The sequence below is a fragment of the Dermacentor albipictus genome, chromosome 1, assembly GCF_038994185.2.
Source record: "Dermacentor albipictus isolate Rhodes 1998 colony chromosome 1, USDA_Dalb.pri_finalv2, whole genome shotgun sequence".
Lineage (NCBI taxonomy): Eukaryota > Metazoa > Arthropoda > Arachnida > Ixodida > Ixodidae > Dermacentor > Dermacentor albipictus.
The window spans coordinates 42,125,785-42,147,561 of NC_091821.1; the positions used below are offsets into that span (position 1 = coordinate 42,125,785).

The 21,777-nt window shown below is 46.2% G+C and overlaps 1 protein-coding gene across 1 annotated transcript; it reads right to left on the reverse strand.

The window, feature by feature from the left end:
• Positions 1-12,020: 12,020 nt before the first annotated feature.
• On the reverse strand, positions 12,021-15,855 carry LOC135906500 (serine/threonine-protein phosphatase 1-like). Its single transcript, XM_065437917.1, has 2 exons — positions 15,338-15,855; positions 12,021-12,804 (listed from the first exon to the last, which is right to left on the reverse strand). Exons 1-2 carry the CDS (start codon positions 15,719-15,721, stop codon positions 12,301-12,303), a joined length of 888 nt encoding a protein of 295 aa, XP_065293989.1. The 5' UTR covers positions 15,722-15,855; the 3' UTR covers positions 12,021-12,300.
• Positions 15,856-21,777: the final 5,922 nt, after the last annotated feature.

Here is a 21,777-nt window from a genome sequence, read left to right on the forward strand (position 1 = left end):
ATGCCAAAAAATGCACGCAGGAATACAAGACTAGAAAGAGGCTGGACAGACAGGAACCAGCCTCATTCCCGTCTTGTGTACGTTTCCTATGTGCGTCTTTCCATTTTTTTTTTGAAGTCGCTTCAAATGGGCGCTTATCTATTCTGCTAGTCATCCACAAGCATTTTTTGAAAGCAAACTTCATTTATATGACCCACTGATAGAAAAGAAACGTATTATAATACTACGATGTTAAAATGGGCAAATTATATATCAAGTTGGAAATATATTTATTTTGCCTTTGCAAAGCGTAGACTGTGTCTGACAGAGAATAAAAACAAGCAAACATAATATGAACAATTTTCCGGCAATATTTTCATGTTAGTTTACATAATTATGTTAGCTAGTGTATATATCCTGGACATGCCTATTTACGGACAGCCAGCGGACGTTCAAAACTGGATGTCCCATGGACATCCCATTGGGATGTCCTTCGGACATCCAAACAGGATATGGACTTCTCCTGTACGTCCCACGGACGTCCATGTTGGATATCCGAATGGACGGACGTTGGGACTTATGGCGGACGTCCCACGGATATCCGTGGTTACTTGGGCTTGCAGCGAATATCGGCGCCGAAGGTTTTTTCAGGGGTGGCGCGCTGCGTAAAGGCAATAAATTATGCAACGCCGAATACGCGTACGCCGTTCAATAAATAAGCGGCGAAGTTTTAGCGTGGTGTCAATCGCAAGTGAAGCGAGTCGCGTACGAAGTTGAACTTCAGGTAAGGTTTGCACACTGATAGATTCAGACGTACAAACGCGAGGAAATGCTTGCTATAAATGAATTCACAACAGCGATAAGCAGACATCATGTGTACGGAACTGCTCGAGCGCACGATCGTACGCGCCGCGACGGCAGCGGTCTTTCAACATGCCGCGAAACGGCGGGCCTCCTGCAATCTTTGTTGATTGCATCCCGCTAGACAAGTAGTTATGCCTTCACTGTAGGAGCGGCCATCTGTCCCTTTAGCAACTGATAAATAACTGATGCAATGCATATGAGCTCGCAGTAACGTACGTGCGAATCGCGCTGCAGCGCGAGCTCGTGCGCTGCTCGCTTGATGTAGCTTTTAATGACAGCGCTCGAACATCGATTTGCTGCAATCAATGCTACCTTGCTGCGCTGCCTCTACGTGCTGGCTTGTGGTAAAGGATGAGCACATTTAACTCTCTAACCTGTGCTGCCCATAGTGGGGCAGTGAATTGTCACCGAATCAGCCCGACCATTTGTGCTCATTTGCACACACCTATAGACACTTCACCACTTCGCACCGGTCGAATTGTTAATTGTCGTTGTGACCGGGTCTCGAATCGTGAATCACCAGCCATGCCTGCTGATATGTCGGTCTGCTGTTGGGACTGTTGGTGCAAAAGATGAAATTTTAGAACGCAGATAATCAAGCAATCTTCAAGACAGGCGAAGCAGTCAGCATGGCGAGAAGTTTCGCTTACCCGGCGCGACGAACTGCAGCTATCCACCGCGCCCGACGCTCCGCTTCGTGAGGCCTTGAAGGAAAACGGTAGAATCTGATGTTAGGGTTCAGGCCTTCTTGTTTTTGGCAACCCACGACGCAGAAGTAACGACGGTGACGGTTTTTCGAGGCTGAGCTAAGTCTCTCCGGATCGGCGTCGCCGATTCCTTCTGCTTCCAGCATTACGTCCCACGGCACACGGAGAGTCCGTTTTCGTTAAACTATAGGCTGCGGCGAGCTCGCAGCGTGGTCGGCTTGGTCTGTGAGAAGCGACGAGCTTTTTGGCACTCTCCACAGGGCAGTAAAAAGCGCGAATCGACGCAAAACGCGGGCTAGAAAGTTGCTTCGCCACAGCCAGGGCTCAATATACTACCCAAGCTGGTACTACCCAGATAACGTTTCGCGCGCCACCACCAGGCGCCGCTACTATACCTCAAACTATATATATATATATATATATATATATAAATATATATATATATATATATATATATATATATATATATATATATATATATATATATATATATAGGCTGGCGATTGTTAGATATGGCGCCGTTTCCTGAGGCTACTTCAAGTTCCCCAGACCACATCGGATCGCAGCACAGCTAATTGAGGAATGAAGCAGGAAAGCACATTCCAGAGGAGCGCCCGAGCAAACAAGTTGAAGGCCACAAGACACGGGCAAACAAGTTTGCGGCCCCCAGGTCGTGTGCCGCCGAAGAGCTATTCAATGCTTGAGTTTTCCAGAAAGCGAGGGGATAGCACGGCATTGTTGGAAGTAAAGTGGGTGCCAAACCAAGACGGCGGTAATGCGCCGTGACAGCCGGACGTGCCGGGAAGGCCCAAGCCTACCCCTCTTCGCCTTTGAAGAAGGCATTTGCCACCACTGCGGAGCCGTACCACCGGGAGCAAGTGGGCCCTCGTACAATGGAGCATGAGCGCCCCCCCCCCTTCTCCACCTTAGAAGTGCATTGCAAGTCAGCGAGGCAAGGCCGCAGAGAGCCGCCGGGTGTGACACCGCGACACGGGCGCCAACGATTGGCCGAAAATGGCGTCATCTGAGCGGACTCTCCCATTGGTCAAACATGATGCGACTTCCAGTGCTCGAAGGGTTTATAAGAAGCATTCCAGAGAGACCAGAGGATTCCCTGATTCCCTGATTCACCTCTCTCGAATTTCTTGCCGCGGGCCACAGCGTCCGAGTTGCTGCCGGCCCGTAATGACTGTACGAATGTTACTTGATTCTCACGTCTCTGTAAATAATGTAAAATAAATACTCCCAAGTTTGGTTTTCATCCCGAAGTCCGTCCCCCAACCCCTACATCTGGTGGCAGCGGTGGGATCGCCTCCGAATGCATCAGCTGGTGGCAGCGCTACGGATAAACCTTCGTCGAGAGAGATCCTAAGGAACCGGGAAGAGCGAAGAAGAGAGAGCCTTCGTCGAAAGAGGTCCGAAGAAACTGGGAGTAGCGAAGAAGGAGCGAACCTTCGACCCAGGGAGTCCGGAGGAACCGGGAACAGCGGACGAATGAACCGGATGGCAGGGTGCTGCAACCGTAAGTGAGCGCGTGGTTTTTTTTCCTTATGATTCGCCAGACTCAAATGTTGTGTGTTCATTTTGATAGTTCTGGGAATCGGGAGTTTGATGCATTGTGTGTTTGCACAAATTAATTAAGGGAAACAGTTTTAACCACCTGTCGGGGCAGCTGCCATGGATCTTAGAAGGTTGACGAGGTTAGACCGACGATTTCGGAGTTGAGGCGGACGAACGGATGAAGACGCCAGCTATCATAAAGGTGATTCAAGATAGTGGCAATGATGGCAAAAGCATTGAGCTTGCTTGGGAGGTGATACAGGAACCACGAGAGCGTGAGCGTCGTGTACGTGTGCGAGAGCGTCGTGAACTTAAGAGTGACAGTAAGCGTGAAGAACGCGAGAATGAACGGAAGCATGAGCTTCAAGAACTTACTCTTAGGTGTGAGCGTCACGAACGTGAGTATCAGGAACGAAAGCGTGAGCAAAAGTATGAGAGAGAGAAGGCAGCACTGATCAAAGAGATACAGTATTGTGATCAGTTATTGGCACAGAGACAACGGCTGTCTGAGAATTCTGTAGGTAGTACAGAGCCAAAGAATGAGGCAGCATCGAGCGGATTTTCGCCAAAAGCCGACGAAAAGAGTAGTGCCTGTGAGATTGGCTGTAGATTCATAGGAAAAGGGAAAAGGCTAGCTGCTAACGATGCCTTAGTGGCAACAGAGGCCGTTAAAGGCCGTAGTGAGAGCGACGAGGTGCTGTGCCAACAGATGACTGTGGAGACAGCTAGGCCAGCTGCGAACAAATTGGCACAGTTACCGCGTGTGTGCGTCGCTGGTAATGTTAGCGAAGTTGCTAGCGAAGAAAAGGGTACTGTTGACGCGACAGACGCGAGCACCCATGTCAGGTCAGATCTGCGTGCAGAAGTGAAGTGCGAACTGAGCGATGCAGTTGAGAGTAGTTCTCGGGATGGCGAGCTCCGTAGTCCACGAGAGAACAACTGCATTGTTCAGGGATCGGTGCGGCTCTCCGCCAGTCTAGATGGCCTAGATAGGGATGATTCAGTTGTTAATCATTCGGACTGTGCGCGTGAGACAGCGATCGATACTGACGGGCTGTGTGCCGATGCACAGCGAGAGCTGGGCAATGTAGCAGAGGGCCGTTCGCAAGAGTGCGAGTTGTCTAACTCGAGTAAAGCCTGCTGCATTGTGCCAGATTCGGTTGGGCTGTCCGCCAGTCGAGGCAGAGAGAGTGTTGATTTAAGTGAGAATCACTCAGACTGTGAGGGTAAGAGACCGATCCGGGCCGACGAAATGTGTACCGGCCAGCACGAGAAGGCGACATGAAAGCGAGTGCAAAGAGAAAGCGCCGTAAAAAGAAGCGCGGTAAAAACCGAAAGACGGTAATTAATGTAGCGCCGCCAAAGATGGCGAGAAACCCAAAAGGGCAGGGCGCGAGGAGAAGAAAGGTGCGGCCGTCATTGACGATGTTGACGCACCCAAAATGTTCAAACCACCGGTCAAAGGGGGACCGCGAAGCATGTTCTGCACGGACGCGGACAAAGGGCACGAGGCTGTTAAGCTCCTCGTCGTTCCGTAGTTCTTTTCACAGCTCAGCGTGCAGTTCGAAGAAACGCAAGGTGGCAGGACGAGACCAGGTGGGGAGTAGCGACGCGGTCAATCGAGTTTGTGAAGAAAGCGGGGCGCCAGGAAGCAAATTGGCAGGAGACCGTAACGTCTTGGGGGAGCTGATAGTGAATCAGCCCTTTTGTTGTTCCTCGGCAGCCAGAATAGCTTTGAAACCGCGACCACCTCGAGTCCGACTCAAGTTATGAGTCAGACATAAGCGTTTGGAAAGGGAGGCCAAGAGCGCTTCCGTAGAAATGAAGTGTTTGTTTTTTATTTTGAGCATCGGAAAGTTTTCGCGAATTGAGACTAGGAATTTCTTTCACTGTGTAAGGTTTGAGCTTTGTTTATGTTTTCGTTCGGGAAGCTCGAGATTTGAAAGATGCGTTTTAAGTAAACATGTAGTCTCGCGAGATGCTCATTAATAAGTAGATAGGCTTTTTTTTTGTGTGTGTGTGTGTGAGTGACCTGAAGGTCAAGGTTATCGTTGAGAGGCCTATCGTAACGCGCGTGTGTGTTATTTAACCTTCTTTCTTTTTAAGTGTTTTTGAATTTTCTAAGGTTAAGCGAGTAGATTTTCAGTGAGTGCATGATTTGCACTGAGAAGCGTTCTTAGTTCCATTAGCGCATGTCCTGTGTGGACGGAAGGAAGCAGATTTATGACTGGGTTGCTCGTGTGTGTTGAGGGCAGCCGTATTCTGACTTCTCTGATAAGTATGCGTGGAACGAGTTATTAAAAGACGCATTATTTTAAGGGTTCCGCGGAGTGTGTAAGTCCCGCAAGTTTAATTGTTCGTTTATGTCACGTGTCCTGTAGGACTTTCAGGGAAGAAACGTGAGTAAGCGTAAATAAAAAGCTTGCCTACAACGCAAGTACGCGTTTTGTTTAGTGACCACAAGGCTAGTGCGCTTGTGATTACGTACTTGTGATGTTGACCAGATTGTTCAGTGGCACCAATACGTTCGATAAGTACGCCACTGCGATAGATTGGAAACATGCTGTTCGTGTAGTTAGGCCACTTAAGTTATGTTCGGCTGTTTTCATTTGTTGTTTGCATCGTCAACGACACTTTGTTTTGCAACAACAATAGTACTCTGGTCTTGTCGGCATTCGAGGAGAAATGGATGGCTGTTTGGAAGGGTGGTTGGAAGTGTTTTGTCGAAATTGGGGACATAAAAGATCAGGGTTGATTTTGACTCAGTAATAGTCTGGCGAGTCAGGGGTGAAGAGCCTGCGCTTACACGTGGGGCAGCGCTGTGTTGTTTTGTTTGTTTGACGTATGTTCTCCAGGGCCCAGGATCCCGAAGTTCGTCAAACGAGGCTCGACACCAATACCCTGCAGGTTCTTTCAGCGTTCCTCATGGCCAGCGAATTGAGTTCACCGGCCATTCAGAACAAACGGGGCGAGGACGAGCTGTTAGATATGGCGCCGTTTCCTGAGGCTATTTCGAGTTCCCCAGACCACATCGGATCGCAGCACAGCTAATTGAGGAATGAAGCAGGAAAGCACATTCCAGAGGAGCGCCCGAGCAAACAAGTTGAAGGCCACAAGACACGGGCAAACAAGTTTGCGGCCCCCAGGTCGTGTGCCGCCGAGGAGCTATTCAATGCTTGAGTTTTCCAGAAAGCGAGGGGATAGCACGGCATTGTTGGAAGTAAAGTAATGCGCCGTGACAGCCGGACGTGCCGGGAAGGCGCAAGCCTACCCCTCTTCGCCTTTGAAGAAGGCATTTGCCACCACTGCGGAGCCGTACCACCGGGAGCAGGTGGGCCCTCGTACAATGGAGCATGAGCGCCCCCCCCTTCTCCACCTTAGAAGAAGTGCATTGCAAGTCAGCGAGGCAAGACCGCAGAGAGCCGCCGGGTGTGACACCGCGACACGGGCGCCAACGATTGGCCGAAAATGGCGTCATCTGAGCGGACTCTCCCATTGGTCAAACATGATGCGACTTCCAGTGCTCGAAGGGTTTATAAGAAGCATTCCAGAGAGACCAGAGGATTCCCCGATTCCCTGATTCACCTCTCTCGAATTTCTTGCCGCGGGCCACAGCGTCCGAGTTGCTGCCGGCCCGTAATGACTGTACGAATGTTACTTGACTCTCACCTCTCTGTATATAATGTAAAATAACACCCACCCCCCCAAGTTTGGTTTTCATCCCGAAGTCCGTCCTTCAACCCCTACACGATGCAGACAGTGAAATTAACAATGCAGTCATGGGTAGAAAGTAATAGAACCCTCGGAGAACTTCAGAACGGGTTCAGAAGTGGTAGGCGCTTAGATGATAGCCTGTTCGTGCTTACCCAGTGCATAGAAATAGCTAAGGCGGAAAATAGATCTCTGTATTTAGCCTTCCTGGACATATGCGCTGCATAAGACAACGTGAACAGGGAACTCCTGTGGAACATATTAAAAGATGAAGGTATCGGTCATGAGGTAATTGATTTTCTACAGGAAATATATCGAGGAAATAATGTTGAAATAACATGGGAAGGAATTAAGAGTACGACAACTGTAAGGCAAGGTTGTCCTCTATCACCGCTCCTGTTCATGCTTTATATGATAAGCATGGAAAGAAGGTTACAACGAAGCAATCTAGGGTATAATCTGTCGTACAGATTAGACGGAAAGGTGGCTGAGCAACGACTACCGGGTTTAATGCATGCGGACGAGATTGTGCTGCAGGAAGATTTGCAAACTCTGGTCAATTACTGTGGAGACGAAGGAGACAGTTTAGGTTTCAGTTTTAGTGCAGCTAAGTCCGGTGGGATGTTTTTCAACGATACAACTGATCAGGAGCTTACAATACAAGGCCATGAAATACCCCGAGTGGCCGAATGCAAATATATCGGGGTATGGGTAAACAAAGGGCAGAAGTACACGGAAAGCACGAACAGTCCCTCATAGCAAAAGGGCGAAGAGATGCCGGGATAATGAAACATAGGGCATTGTGGGGGTACAACAGGTATGAGGTACTGAGAGGTATTTGTGAAGGGAGTAATGGTGCCGGGGCTTACTTTCGGGAATGCGGTCCTGTGTTTAAGGGCAGAGGTTCAGTCGAGACTAGAAGTAAATCAGAGCTGTAGGAAGATTAACACTAGGTGCCCACGGGAAAACCACAAACGAAGCAGTACAGGGGGTAATGGGCTGGGCATCGTTCGAAGCACGGGAAGCCGAGTAAAATCCTATACGAAAAACGTCTGAGGAAATTGGACGATAACAGGTGGGCAGCTAAGGCATTTAAATACCTATACAGAAAGAGCGTCGACTCACAATGGCGGAAAAGAACTAGGAAGCTAACCAGTAAGTATGCCAGACACGAGGACGGAGAAAGACAGAGCATTAAACGACAGGTTAGAAACGCGGAAGGTAAAAATTGGATAAATTCAATGGAAAAGAAGCATAGTGTCAAACTATATCGATACTGGAAACAGCAGATCAGGAAGGAAGCGTTTTATGATAACTCAAGAGGCAGTGTCCCACTCTTTTAAGCTAGGTCAGGATGTCTTAGAACGCGGAGCTATAAAAAGAAATTTAACGAAGAAGACACATGTACTGTGCGTGGTAGAGATGTAGAAACAATGGAACACCTCATACTAAAATGTGATGGTATCAATCCCGATGTCGATGCGGCCACAGTCACGCTTCCCGAGTCCCTAGGGTTCAGAGATAACAATAGTCATGCAAATAAATATGCGGTGGAAATTAGCAGAAGGCGATTGGAGGATTGGTGGCGCAAAAGCAGATAGGTGACATAAGGCTAAAAGGGTAGGAAGACGTATCTAAAGAAAATCGCGAATTTTAATAACACACAACACAGGCAAACAAAAATAAAGGCAAAACAAAAAACTGAGCATGGTGGCAACTGCCATCACGCTGTTTCAAAGGGGACGCTCCTACCTTCCATCCATCCATCCGCCAGCGCAAGACACCCATAGCTGTCTGCTAAATTGCTACCGCAATCGATGCTTCGCTTTTCGGGCAAAACTACGGCTTTTTTTAAAGCCGTTTTTACATAATAGACCAGGGCGATTCCAAAGCACCTAATGCTTAACCTTCTATTATAATACACACTAAATGCAGCCGCCCTGGCCGTTCCGACAGCAGCGACGACAGCCGGGAGTGGCCACGCGTGCACCGGCCACTTGCCTGAAGCGCCTACTAGTGTTATAAGCGCGAAATTACGAGGAACTCTGCGGGAGGCGCCGTCGCGCGGAATGTGAACGGCTGCACCCTTTTACGGAGAACGAATCCACTTGATGTTCGCGGCCACTGCCGGAGCAACCACGCCAAAGCCGTTCTGGCGCAGGGTGGCGCAATTTCAGTCAACTCCCCTCCTCGTGACTCCACTTGCAAATATCTTGGCGTTTCTTTTTGTATTAATCTTGCCTGGAGCTCTCACATCGAGAAGATATGCGCTAAAGCTAACAGAACTTGAGGGTTTTTGCATCGTCATGTGCACCTTACACCATCTGCCATCCGTCAACACGCCTACCAAACTTTTGTACGCCCCCAACTTGAATATGCTTCATCGATCTGGTCTCCTCATCGACAATACCTAATAGATAAATTGGAATCCATCCAAAATCGTGCTGCCCGCTTTATAACTTCTAATTACAGTCGCCAATCTAGCATTACCCAGATGTTCCCCTTCCAGACTTGGATTCCCGCCACTCTGTTACCCTTCTATGCCTCTTCCATAAATACTACTATAGCTCATGGTCCCGCCATTTGTTGCTTGAAATTCCTTCTCACACATCTACTCGACTTTATAACCATCTCAGCTTCAGGCGCATTTTTGGTCGCACACAGTCATTTAATAACTCCGCATTACCGCGTGCCATCGCACTATGGATAGCCTTCCAAATAATGTTGTTTCATTAAAAGATACCGCCAAATTTCGTGAACTCTTGGAACTTCATATGTGCACTTGACTATGTTGTACGACTTTGTATCGTTTTTCGACTTTGTTTTGCATTGTACTCTCTTGACTTTGTGTGCACTTTTTCCAATGTTTACCAGTGTTCTCTTTTTCCAATGTACAAACTTATTTGTTTCTCCTACTATGTAGTTCTCTTTCTTGCCTTAAATATATGTCATTTTTCTGTAACCCCCGCCCCTACCCAATGCTCCTCCGAGCCTGTAGGGTAAACTGAACAAAAAATTAAAATCAAATAAAGAACAATCTGTGTTTGGCTCAAGAATTTTCGTTTGTATCAAATGGCACAACAGGGGCAGGAGTCCCACCTCTGATATTATGCAACATAAAGATATGCATTATGGCACAGAAAAATATTCAAGGAATGACCATACCAAACAGTAACTTGAAATACAATTCTGAAGTAAGCCATGCATGTCGTAATAATGTGAAAATGGCACAATTTACATGGAAAAAGTTTTTCTGCATGCTTTAACAACAGTTACATGTGCAAACCCTGCCGTGTGTTACGGCAAGCATACAAAAAAATTTGTACAACTATAGAAATACAACTATTTGATATCAGAGCCACAAGGGGTAAACTAAGCATCATGTATGATCACCATACTCTGGACACATCACACTAACTTGACTGCCAAGATAAAGGAACTTACCAAAAATTTACCTGCGGAAATGTAAGTTGCGCGACACATTTTCATAGCAAGTTCAAGGTAGATTCAGTGATAAAATTATTATGGGTTAAAAGGAATACTGTAATTATTAACAGAAAGAAGTCCACAGCACAAAATGCACAACACAAAGGATGGAAGAGGAAAATATTGTCAGCTAACAGCAAATATTGTGTAATTCCAATGTATTTCAATGGCAGAGAAGTTGGTATGCAACTATACCCCTGTCACACTGGGCGTTTTAATGTAATTCAAATCTAATGGCATTCAGTGCAACGAATGCAATTCACCTGCAGAGGTGCTACACTCGAAAAATTGATGTCATTCGGTAGCGATATTAATGGCGACCATTCCGAAAAAAAAAATGTGGCGACTAAAGTAGAACAAGGTAGGTATAAAGTGCTTGCATAAGTGTATATAAAGTGCTTGCTGATGCCTGATGAACCAAAACGTGCAGCCAGGCACACGAGTGTTTACAATATTGCTGATGAGCAGAGTCGCGGCGGCATGGGCGGGAGCCAGATGCTACTGAGCTAGAAATAACATTTTGTGACAGCCTGCCGTACAGATCTTGTCTCTTTTAAAGTTACAAGTCCATTAAAACACGAAAAAGTTATTTCTTTACGAATACAGCTTTCAATTTGCAAACGCTCTGTCCTGTTTTGCTTTGTTTCTGGGGTTGAGTGTACACATTCGCTCCAAGTGCGAAGCTGAATGAGTTTATCAAACTTATTCGATTGCGGAAGTCATTCGGTGCTAATGATATTAGATATCGCTGTGTAGCAGCTGAATCATGTCATTCGATGCTAATGCCATTCGATTCAAATGACATTAAAACGCCAGTGTGACAGGGATATTATTAGGAGCAGTCTCTCACTTTATCAACACCCAATGTAGTCACTTTAAGGTACGAAGTTTTCATGCTGTTTTGACCGTTTGCTTTAGTGATTCACGATTGTTTACAGCTTGCCATGTAAAGCATCACCACTAATATATAGTGCAGTGACAATCCACATAACTTGCATTTGTGTGTAAACCGAGCAACGAAGAAACTGAGAGCAATGGGCTTACTAGTGAGCAGTCAAACTGCTCCAAATAGAAAAACGGCTTTCTACACCCACACCTGGTGACACTATGTATTTGCTTGTGCATCCTTGCAGAAAGTGCAAGTGCTAGATTAGATTGAATGCTACCACTCATCAAAACCATAGTGAGTGCATTTTATTCCACACATCTTTGCTATGGGTTGCATGGCTGGCTATGAACAATGTTGTCTACATAAGCTTTTTGGCATTCTCCAGCACAATTCAGCAGAATGTTAACTCCTTTGTTTCAAATTTACTTTTCTCAATTCATTATTTGAAAGTTTCAAATAGTTGCACAGTCCATGCTTACAATTTGGAATCATTTGGTGCCCCCATCAGCCAAATGCTGACAAGAAATTGTGCTGCTAACTTTGCTGTTAATGCTAACAGCAATGGGAGCGTTGTTTTTCGCTGTTACTGCATCAAGTGGGTGCCTCGAATTATTCTCAAAAGCACTACCTTTTCAGGTAATGAGGTCCAAACTATTTTTTTCCCTTTGGCACAAGGCACAATAGCTTTTTTATTCACCAGAGTTGAATGAAATTTTTCCACAAGGTGGGGCTGAAGCACACATGCACACTCCATAGGCACTTTTGAGTAACCTCGCTGTTGATAAGAACAAGGAAGCCATAGCAAGACGCATTGCCCCCCCCCCTTCACATCCTATAACGAAAATATCACAAAGCTTCCATTATCACAGTCGGAGGTGTATGCCCTTCTGAGACATGAATGAGGAAAGTTGAAGATGGAGCAATTTCCCAACCAGAAGAGTTCAAGAGGCCCAAGGGTAAGCAAGCTCCTTCTGCAATATGACTAGTCTTGTACAGAGATGTGCTTCGCATCAACACCAGTGGACTTCCCCCTTGACTTCACAATGCGTATAAATGAAGAGCACTTTGTTTCAGTTACTAATGAGGCACAAGAGAGAAAGTTGGTCACTTCTGCTTGTCCTTAGGCCTTTGGTGGGTGCACTTGGCATTCACCGACACCAGTTCGCCAGCCCTTGGCCCAGTGATGAATATGCCAGTAAGTGCATTGCCGTAGACGCACCCAGTGTCAAGTCCCGTACAGTGGCGCCACTTCTGGAGCTTGCGCTTGGCATCATGGCCAAAAATGACATGATGTGGCCCATTCCACACTTGGCCCCAGGGCTCAGCATGTTCTTCATTCTTACAGGTGGCCTTGATGCCGCCATTCTCCCAGAAATCATCAATAATGACATTTCGCATGGTGACCATGTCCATCAGCGATGTGCTTAGTCCCTGGTCAGGAACAAGACCAGCATGCACAATGACAGTGTTGAGGCTTGGCATAAGCAAAGTGTAGGGAAGCTGCTCAAGGAAGCGGGCTTGGCACACTGTGAGCTGTTTAATCCAATTGTTCTCTGCAGGGAGAGCATACATTGGGTTCCGTGAGGCGTAGTACTCCCGAAGCACCACCTAGGAGGGAGATAAAGGGAATGGAATGTTGTATGGCAAGATAAAATTTTCAGCTACATGCAATAGTAGCCAATACCAGTGTTTTTTTTTTCATTCTTAAAGCATCTGCGTGAAAAACAGGCACAGTCACCTATACACCTGCAAGCATTTGTAGTGCGACTTGTACACAGTATTTACTACAGAACATTGCGGCACTATATATTAGTGGAAGAAATTGTAAAATATACCTCAATATACCTCCTCTGCCAATCAGCCAACTCAATTCCGAGCAAAACATGTGTCCTGTACAGATGCACCATAATACATGCTCTAAGTAAAAACCTGATGTGACCAGCCTCTATTAGGAGTGGTGTCTAAACTTTGTAACTTAAATACAGTCAAATTTTGATATAATGAAAATGGATATAGTTCATTATTGGATATAAAAAAGTAAAGCTAAGCAAATCTGACATATTTATATCTAACATAATGTGATGTGTGTGTGTGGGGGGGGGCACGCTTGCTTATAAAGAATGTCTGATGCAACAAAGGTACTTTCGTGTCGTATGCAACTTTCTGTTATAATGAGGTTTGACTGGAATTGAAAAATTTTAATTGATGAATCAGATTTGTGGATTTGCAAACATGAGCTAAAGTATCAACAAACATGGTGGTTTATGTATATAAATTTTGCAGCAGGAACAAACCATGCTACCTGAATGGATTGTTTCCTGTCAGCAACACTTTGTGACAGAGAATATATCAAGCATATTAAGTTCACATGAATATCATCAATGGTCCAGCTTTCAAAGCAAAGAAGCCTGCTGTAATACTACACCTCTTCAGCACAGCTTGCCCGATTGCTATTAAGCGACAGAACACCCTAGTTCTGTTGCTTAATAACAGTCAGGCGAGCTGCAATGAAGAGATGCTGGCGTGGCATGGGAGTTTTGCTCTGCTGCCCAAAGTGTAGCAAGCATGGGTGGCTTCTGTCTTGAGAAACCCGCAGGCACAGCCTTAGAAGACACATTAAAGTCTAATTTGTTGCCCTCTTGCTTGCTGCTCCGCCAAGTGGAGTGCTGAGCAAGGGTCTGCACTGATGCCTGCCTTATTTTTCTGGTGACATCAACGTGACATCAAAGTGCATAATGCATACAGACTAGGACTGGGCAAATCATAAATAACTTTGTGGTTAAGGAATTAATGCTTTAATAGTTATTAAGTTTTCTTGTGATTATTTAAACCACAAGAAAACTTAATTATGATTAAAGCATTAATTGATTAACCACAAAGTTATTTATCAATTGCCCAGTCCTAGTCCGTATGCATTATGTGCTTTAAATTGAACCAGACAAGCCAAATCCAAACTGAGCTGATACATGGCATTATAGAATTATGCGAAGCATCATGACAGCGCAGCCATATCACAGAAACACATCTCATTTACCTTCAGTTCAATTTACGCAAGGGCACATGATCAACAGCAATATGCTACACCAGCTGAGACATGCTAGCACTTAGCAATGCCACCAGAAAACTTGAGCCCCAAACACAGATGTAGGAATGGGAGAATTTTTTGGCAACGACTTTTGCGTAATAGTTACTTTTCATACATTTCAAGAGAAGCTGATAATCAAGAGGCTTTTAATATGACTCCCCTACCTTCAATGATGATGACAAAACGTATGAAAATGACGGAGCTTTGGCTTGCTTTTCAAGATGGATGGAGGATAGGATTAAGTACATATGGAAAAAAGAGGGTGCTCTCAGTGATAGCATCTACAACCAGCGTAGGAGCCACGATTCCCTGGCAAAATGCAAGAGAAAGGTCATGGCTGCATGATGTTCCTCTCGACTTAAGTGCCTGCACACTGCTCTTGTCCACTGATGAAGGGACTTTACTTTCGACCAAGCGGCAGCTGAATCCACTCCCTACAGCCCACTATCTCTTCCCGTTGAAGGTGTCTTGTGCAAGTCATAATTAAACTATTGTTTATACTTAGCTGCCATAAAACGGTACAATGTTGGGAATGCTACTATGTATGGCAGAGCAATTATCTGGGTCAATCAAGCACACATAAATATACGGCCAAGTTATTTTCACTGAAGAGCTGCTGCACAGGGTATTGTTGTTTGTGTTTAAACACGAGAGAAAGACTTCATTTGAAATATGCCATACCGTAACACTTGAGAATGCAGGGCCTACTATATGACTCGCACAAATCAAAATTTTGCCCCTACTGCCCTGTACAGCAGGTCTTGTGAGAACATCTTGTCCACATCTTATGTCAGTTTACATCCTCACTGAAATCTGCGTAGAACTTATCCGGCGCACGAAACGACGAGGCATGCTCGAATGTGCAATGTTGGAACACTGCTCGGAATTAAACATGCTTGAAAATGACGTGAGGCAGCGCTCTATTTGCCCCGATTCGTCCGTTTGACAGGGTCATTGTGCCTGCATCATCGAGCTATTTGCCAGCGCAAACACACACGCACAGACACATACAAAAAAAAATGTTGCAACAACGCTGTGTTGTACCAGACGACGTACCTCGTCGTGATTGCCACGGACGGAGTGACACGAGGAACGGTGGTTGATAAGAAACTCGAGAACATCTTCGCTTCTGGGTCCCTTGTTGACAAGATCGCCAACGAACAACTTGAGTGTGTCCTTCTCCCTGGCTTTAGCCACGGCAAGGAGATCCATGAGCTCCTCATAACAACCATGCACGTCGCCGACGACAAAGACTTGCTTAAAAGACTCAATGTACTCTGGTGTGAGAGTTTTGTGGATCTCGGGAGGCAAGGGAAAACCGAATGGGTGCTTGCGGCTCGCCGGTTCGCGTAAGTAGGACCTCGCCGTGTACACGAGCACGGATAATAACGCTCCCATTCTTGAATGGCTTCTCGGCGAATTTCTGAAGAAACCGCTCATTCACTGATGACGATCACAAAGCTTACATGCTATGCGCTTTACACAATCTCACATGCGCACTGTTACCTTGCTGCTACGCTGGTCCTACGCCCGAGAACATGCGGGCTCATGCATAGAATGGCTCATGCACAACCACGTACCAAGACATGCGCTCCAGTAATTTTAAACGGCCTGTCCAGTGGCGTCAAAACCGGAGTTCAAAGGTGGTGTTTACGTAGAGGGCACCACTTTTCTGGTTGACTACAAGCATAGAGTTTCGAAATAAATACCCTAGAGGGAAATGTGGCGCTAGTGTCTACGGGGGTTCTCATGGATGGATGGATGGCGGCTATACCCTTTGTAACGGGCGGCGGCTGGCGCCACCTAGCCTTTTGCTCCCCCCTCCTATTTTATTATTATTCTTTTTTTTCTATCTTTATATCCTCTTTTTTTTTCTCAACCTAGTTTTTACTCCCCTCCCCCCCCCAAGATAACTATCTAAAACAGTAGAGGAAACATTTTGTCCCCGATTTATGTTATTATCTATCCCTTGACTTCCTCCACCAATCCTCTAGCCTCCCCTTCGTTACTGCCACTCTTTTCTCGTCTATTTGCCCTCGTTCCCCGGGAAAACCTAATGCCCCTTCCATATCTGCCTCTGTTCCCTCTGCCAGGGTCGGGCGAAGGGCTGTGCATCTCAGCACTATATGTTCAGTGGTCTCCATTTCGGCTCCGCAAGCTGCGCACCGAAGGTCCACGTCTTCAAATTTATCCCTGTATGTTTTTGTCCTCAAAACCCCCGTCCTAGCCTCGAATAATAGTGAGCTGCCCCGCGAGTTATCAAATAAGAGCTCTCTCTTAATCTCCTGTTTTTGTGACCTATACATTGATAGCGATGGCTTTCCGAGCATTCTTTCTTCCCACATTTTTCTTTCCGTCTCCTTCACCTCCTTTCCCACACTAGAACCACTTTGGATCCCCTCCCTCGGCTGTAGGTATCTATTCCTCAGCTTCCTCGTTCGGAGTGTCCACTTTGTGTTCAAACTTTTCATGTACAGATATTTGTACACTTTTCCTGCCCACCTTTTTTCCTCCAGTGCTGAGAGTCTCTGTTCAAATTTTATTTTACTTATTGCCTCTCTACCTTCAAATGACGCTGCCTCTACCTTCATGAGCGCTGCCTAGAACACGGTTGAGTGGAACGAGCGGATAGGGGAACCAGCGCTGGATAGGCGGCGCGTCGAAAAGATTGAGTTACTGTATGTGGTACCGCAGGTAGCATATACAGTAACTCTATTCGCGCGCTACTGCTTGCGATCGAACCGCCCAAAATGGTGTTTATAATTGGATATGACATGTATTTATGCCTTAGGAATAGATGCCTTTCTTTCTCTTCTTTATTTCATTTTATTGATTTCTACTACCTCTCGGTGACTGCGCGTGCATTGCGGCCGCAGTGTCGGCTTTTATTCTACTATACTATTGTACGGTTCCATTTGGAGAACAAATATTTTTCTCGTTCTTCAAGCAGTATGTATCGTTTGTGTGTATTTTTGCGCATATAGTTTTTCATCAGTAGATCTTGCGAAGCGCAGCCAGAAAAAAAAAAAAAAACGTGTAAACGTCCTGCTTGCCGCTTCGATCGTCCTCGATCCTGCGTCGAATCCAAAATAAATCGTTCCCCAGCCCACACTGGCTAGCCATAATTACCAACGGGCAATGGAACCCAATATGTCAAAATTGCACAAATCAAACATTGGCTACCCAAAATCACATTCTTTGGGGGTGCGAGGGCTTACCCCCTCCCAGGTCGCTCCTGCCAGCTCCCTCACAACAGACTTGGGAAGAGCTGCTCAGAACGCCGGATGAAAAAGTACAAAAAGCCCTCGTTGCCTGGGCCGAAAGGGTCGCTCCTCGTGAGGGGCCATTCTAGGACTCGGGCCTGCCAGATCATAACTGAGCAGAGTCTCAATAAAGTTGTTACCATCACCACCTTGCCGCTTCAAACGAATAAGCATATCGGCCCTATCCGGCGCCCTGCACTCAGATTTACGGGAAGTACTCTGATAAAAAAAAGAAGAAAAAACTGCAGTGCAACATACCATTCATGTTTCCGTCGTCCTCGTGTAACAAAACGCGCAGTAATTGGCGCGTTTCCTTATTTTTTTTTTTTATTGCGGACGGCACTCGGGAGCGGAAAACAGTTTTAGGTAGCGGTTATATATGTTAATTAAATTATGGGGTTTTACGTGCCAAAACCACTTTCTGGTTATGAGGCACGCCGTAGTGGAGGATTCCGGAAATTTCGACCACGTGGGGTTCTTTAACGGGCACATAAATTTGAGTACACCGGTGTTTTCACATCTCGCCCCCATCGAAATGCGGCCGCCGTGGCCGGGATTCGATCCCGCGACCTCGTGCTCAGCAGCCCTACACCATACAGCCACTGAGCAACCACGGCGGGTTATATATGCTATATCTTTGGCCCGTAAGCCGTGAGAAATTTTATGTCCAGCCCATGCCTAACAACAATAAGAAAACTCAGTGGCCTTCCACACTGTGAAAGATCACCAGCGAAGCTGTGTATGTGGGCCCCCTGCACCTCCACCGCGGGTTGACCTGGCATTGCACTATCTTCGGGATTTTTTCTGCACGCGGACGCGACAGTGTGGAAAGTAACCCTTAACACCTTCGCTGTTAAGTGGATATGGCGTTGCGCTGCTAAACTCGAGCTCACGGCTCCAAACCAGCTAGGTCGCGGAATTCGATTCGTAATTCTTTTAGTGCATGTTAAAGAACCCCAGGTAGTGAGAACTGAACAGGGTGCTTCATAAGCATATTTCCAGACGTAAAACACTACAATTCGTTCAATTAAAAAAGAAGCAGAAAAAAAAAGCGAAGGTAGCTGCGACCTTCGGCCTTTTTCTAGGGGTGTAAACGAAATAAATTATTCTCGAGTCTGATTACTGAGGAAAACATGTTAAGCTTAATTATCTTATATTTCATACCTTCAATGTAATGCCGTTCCCGAGTGTACGTCCGCACAACTATAAGCAGCTTCTGCAATATAAACGGCTGCTTTCAGTTATCCAGTGCACTATCATAAGAACAATACTGAAGCACTTAAAGGAACGGCATGCCTCACATTTACGTAAACATATTTCTAGATTTGCCGTGTTTGTTGAAGAAGATAAGTGTGGCACTACATTGGGCACCCAGTTTCAACGGGACATTAAAAAAATGTTTTCCTTGCCCGAATCAAGTTTGCACATTTACAGGCTCTCCCAAAATGGGGCGTTTATATTGAATGGCAGCTAGGAACTCGTTCACCAGAACCGATTAGCACCCGTGCGTTAATTCTCTCAGGAACGGGAGCGCCTCGGCACAAGCCACGACTCTCCAGCAGCACAATTATTCGGAATAAGAGTCCTCACTTGCATCGGCCCCTCACCTTCGAGGCTTCACAAGTGCTGCCATTCCTTACATTCGAACGCAAATGGCTAATCAATAATTTTTAATAGTGAATTCTGAAGTCGAATACGATCAGAATAGCAACTACCATTCGATTAGACTATATCTTTCTACTTAATTTCGCCTGATGGGATGTTGATGGAGATCGCCAGACAAGTCACGGAGATTACTTTGCTAAAGACTTTCTGATCTCCGCGAATGAGTCTGAGTACATAGGCAATATCTTGTCTCTAACACTGGTGTTCATATTAAGGTTCAATAATTGCCTTGATTCCTTTTCTTGGAAAGTCTATTGGTTCACCTGGCGCTGGTGCCACATTTAAAGGGCTCCTCTGTCTGGCCATTTTGAGCTGACAAGTGCGGAGCATACATTGCGCGATAACGATCGTGGCTGCAAAGTATTACATCGCTACGCGCAGCGGAAAGATCTACAATTTTAATCCGAACGCCGTTTCCCTCTTCACTAGCGGCCGCCGCGCTCCAAGCCGGACGGTGACGTAATCGTGCCCCTGCACCTACGTAATCGTGTCCGCAGTGTGACGTCGCTTGTGGTGACACGTGACTTCGAGAATTATTTAAGACATCTGTTATTTGTGCGATCCGTTGCTTGAATTGACGAACTGAAGATTAGAGAAATAATAGAACACACAAACGGAATGTCAGCGTGTTTTTTTTTGTTTTACTTCGCACCGAGGCAAGAGAGATGTACTTCCATTTCGTCTGCTTGTTTTCACGATCGTGCGGTCACGTGCGCAGGTGCCGAAACTATGCCATTTTCTACCGTGTTCCATCGCGTGATCACGCTCTGCGATCCGCTTGTTCTGCCTCAGTATTCGTGTAGGACTGAATTATATCGCTAGTCATGTTTCCTTGTGCACAGCGCGCAAAATCATGCGCTGCGCGAACGAGACAACAACTCGCGCGCCACACCATCGACGAAAATGCATAGCGCCAAAAAAAAAAGCGAGGAGAAAAAAAATGAAGGCGGGGCTTGTGACGTATGCGTCACGCGATCCTCGAGGTCCGGTATGGGAGAACGCAGGGAAGGAATTTGTGGAGAGGGCGTTTTGCTTGGATGTGGAGCCCGCCTGCTGAAATCATGGGTTCGCGGCACTGAAATATTTCTATCTCGACTATTAATGAGCCGATTTGAAATTTTTTTGCGGCAGAACGCTCCCTAGAGGACACGTAACAACTTCCAGCACATAACCAAAATTTTCTATGGGGCCTGGTGAGGGGCCCTTTAAAAGACACACGCTGATTCCGGACGGGAGTTCCACTTTTTCAATCAGTGCAGTTAGAATATTTCATAATTTTTCTCTTGCGTATATGTCATGGAAATATATGTCTATGTACCCTTAGAATTACCTGGAAGTGCATTGGTCATTTGCATCTCTTCGTGCCGCGCAGTTAATGAACCTAGTTTATTTCACAAGAATATTGTTTTCTTTGATCATTGTCCCTGATCAATATTTCACCAACAAGAAACGCGCGTCAAATGACACGATATGAATAAAATTTGCTTACGTAGCTTCATGTTGCAGATAGGTGGCTTCTGTGGCAAAACATTGCGTGTTACATTTAGAAAACAATGTTAAAAACAGCAGTTCACCTGGCTAAAACTACAATTGGTACCGGTCGACAAGAGTCGCGGGTTTGCACAAACGCAAGGTTATTATTTTACTTGCACAAATGCAAGTAAAATCATAGAAAAAATGTGCTGCACATACTTTTTGCAAGAAAAACTGGGCGTCCGCCAGCGTCCGCGCGCTCGCTAGCAAACGACGCACTAGACAATGACAGCAAAATTGAAGACGTCGTGTTGTATAACACATGCCTGAAATATATATTCGTGGCAAAAATATGTTCACCAAATTTGTAGTGGCAATAAAGCAATAATAGAGAGGTTTAGCTTGTCCGGTATTCCGGTAAAACGCAGGCGAGAGACTAGCGTGTCCGGCATTCGGGCAAGCGCGGGCGGTTTTCCGGTTTAGCGGGGGCGTCAACGTGAGCGGCCAGATTGGTGGCGCCAGCTGGTGGCGCAAAGCTCAACCACACAAACACAGAGCTAATTACTATATTCTGCTTAGCTGCTGGCGTAAATTTTCGACAGTGGCGTAATCGTGTTCACAATTACGCCGCTGCCAAAAATTTGCACGAGTGGCGAAGCAGGATATGGTGAGTTACTGCAGTTTTAGCTATGCGTTTGCCTGGTTGAGCTCTACAACACCAGGCGGCTTCACCGCTCCGGCCCGACCATCCGGTAATCCGCCCAAACAGCTCCCGGTTACCGGAATAGCGTACAAGCTAAAAGTCTCTAATATTGTTGTGTCAGAGATATACGCCAAAGGGCGTAACTTTGCCTAGAAGTGTCTTTTAGGCGAAGTTACACCCTTTGGGGCGTATCTCTGACACAACAATAATCGTCATCTGCCTTGCTTGCGTTTCCTTTCTTGAAACGCCGCACCCGCTACTTTCCTGTCAGGAATGCTATGTCATGCTGATAACGCGCATGCCGTTCGTTACTGGGAAGTACCGGGCCCACAGCGTTAAAGAAAGGAAATGCGGACAAGAGAGATGACGTTTATTGTGTGGAAAGATACAAC

Coding starts and splice junctions, on each gene's coding strand:
- LOC135906500 (XM_065437917.1), bottom strand. CDS start 15,721: ATGAGCGGTTTCTTCAGAAATTCGCCGAGAAGCCATTCAAGAATGGGA. Junction 12,805..15,337: donor TCCGTGGCAATCACGACGAG/GTACGTCGTCTG, acceptor TCTCCCTCCTAG/GTGGTGCTTCGGGAGTACTA.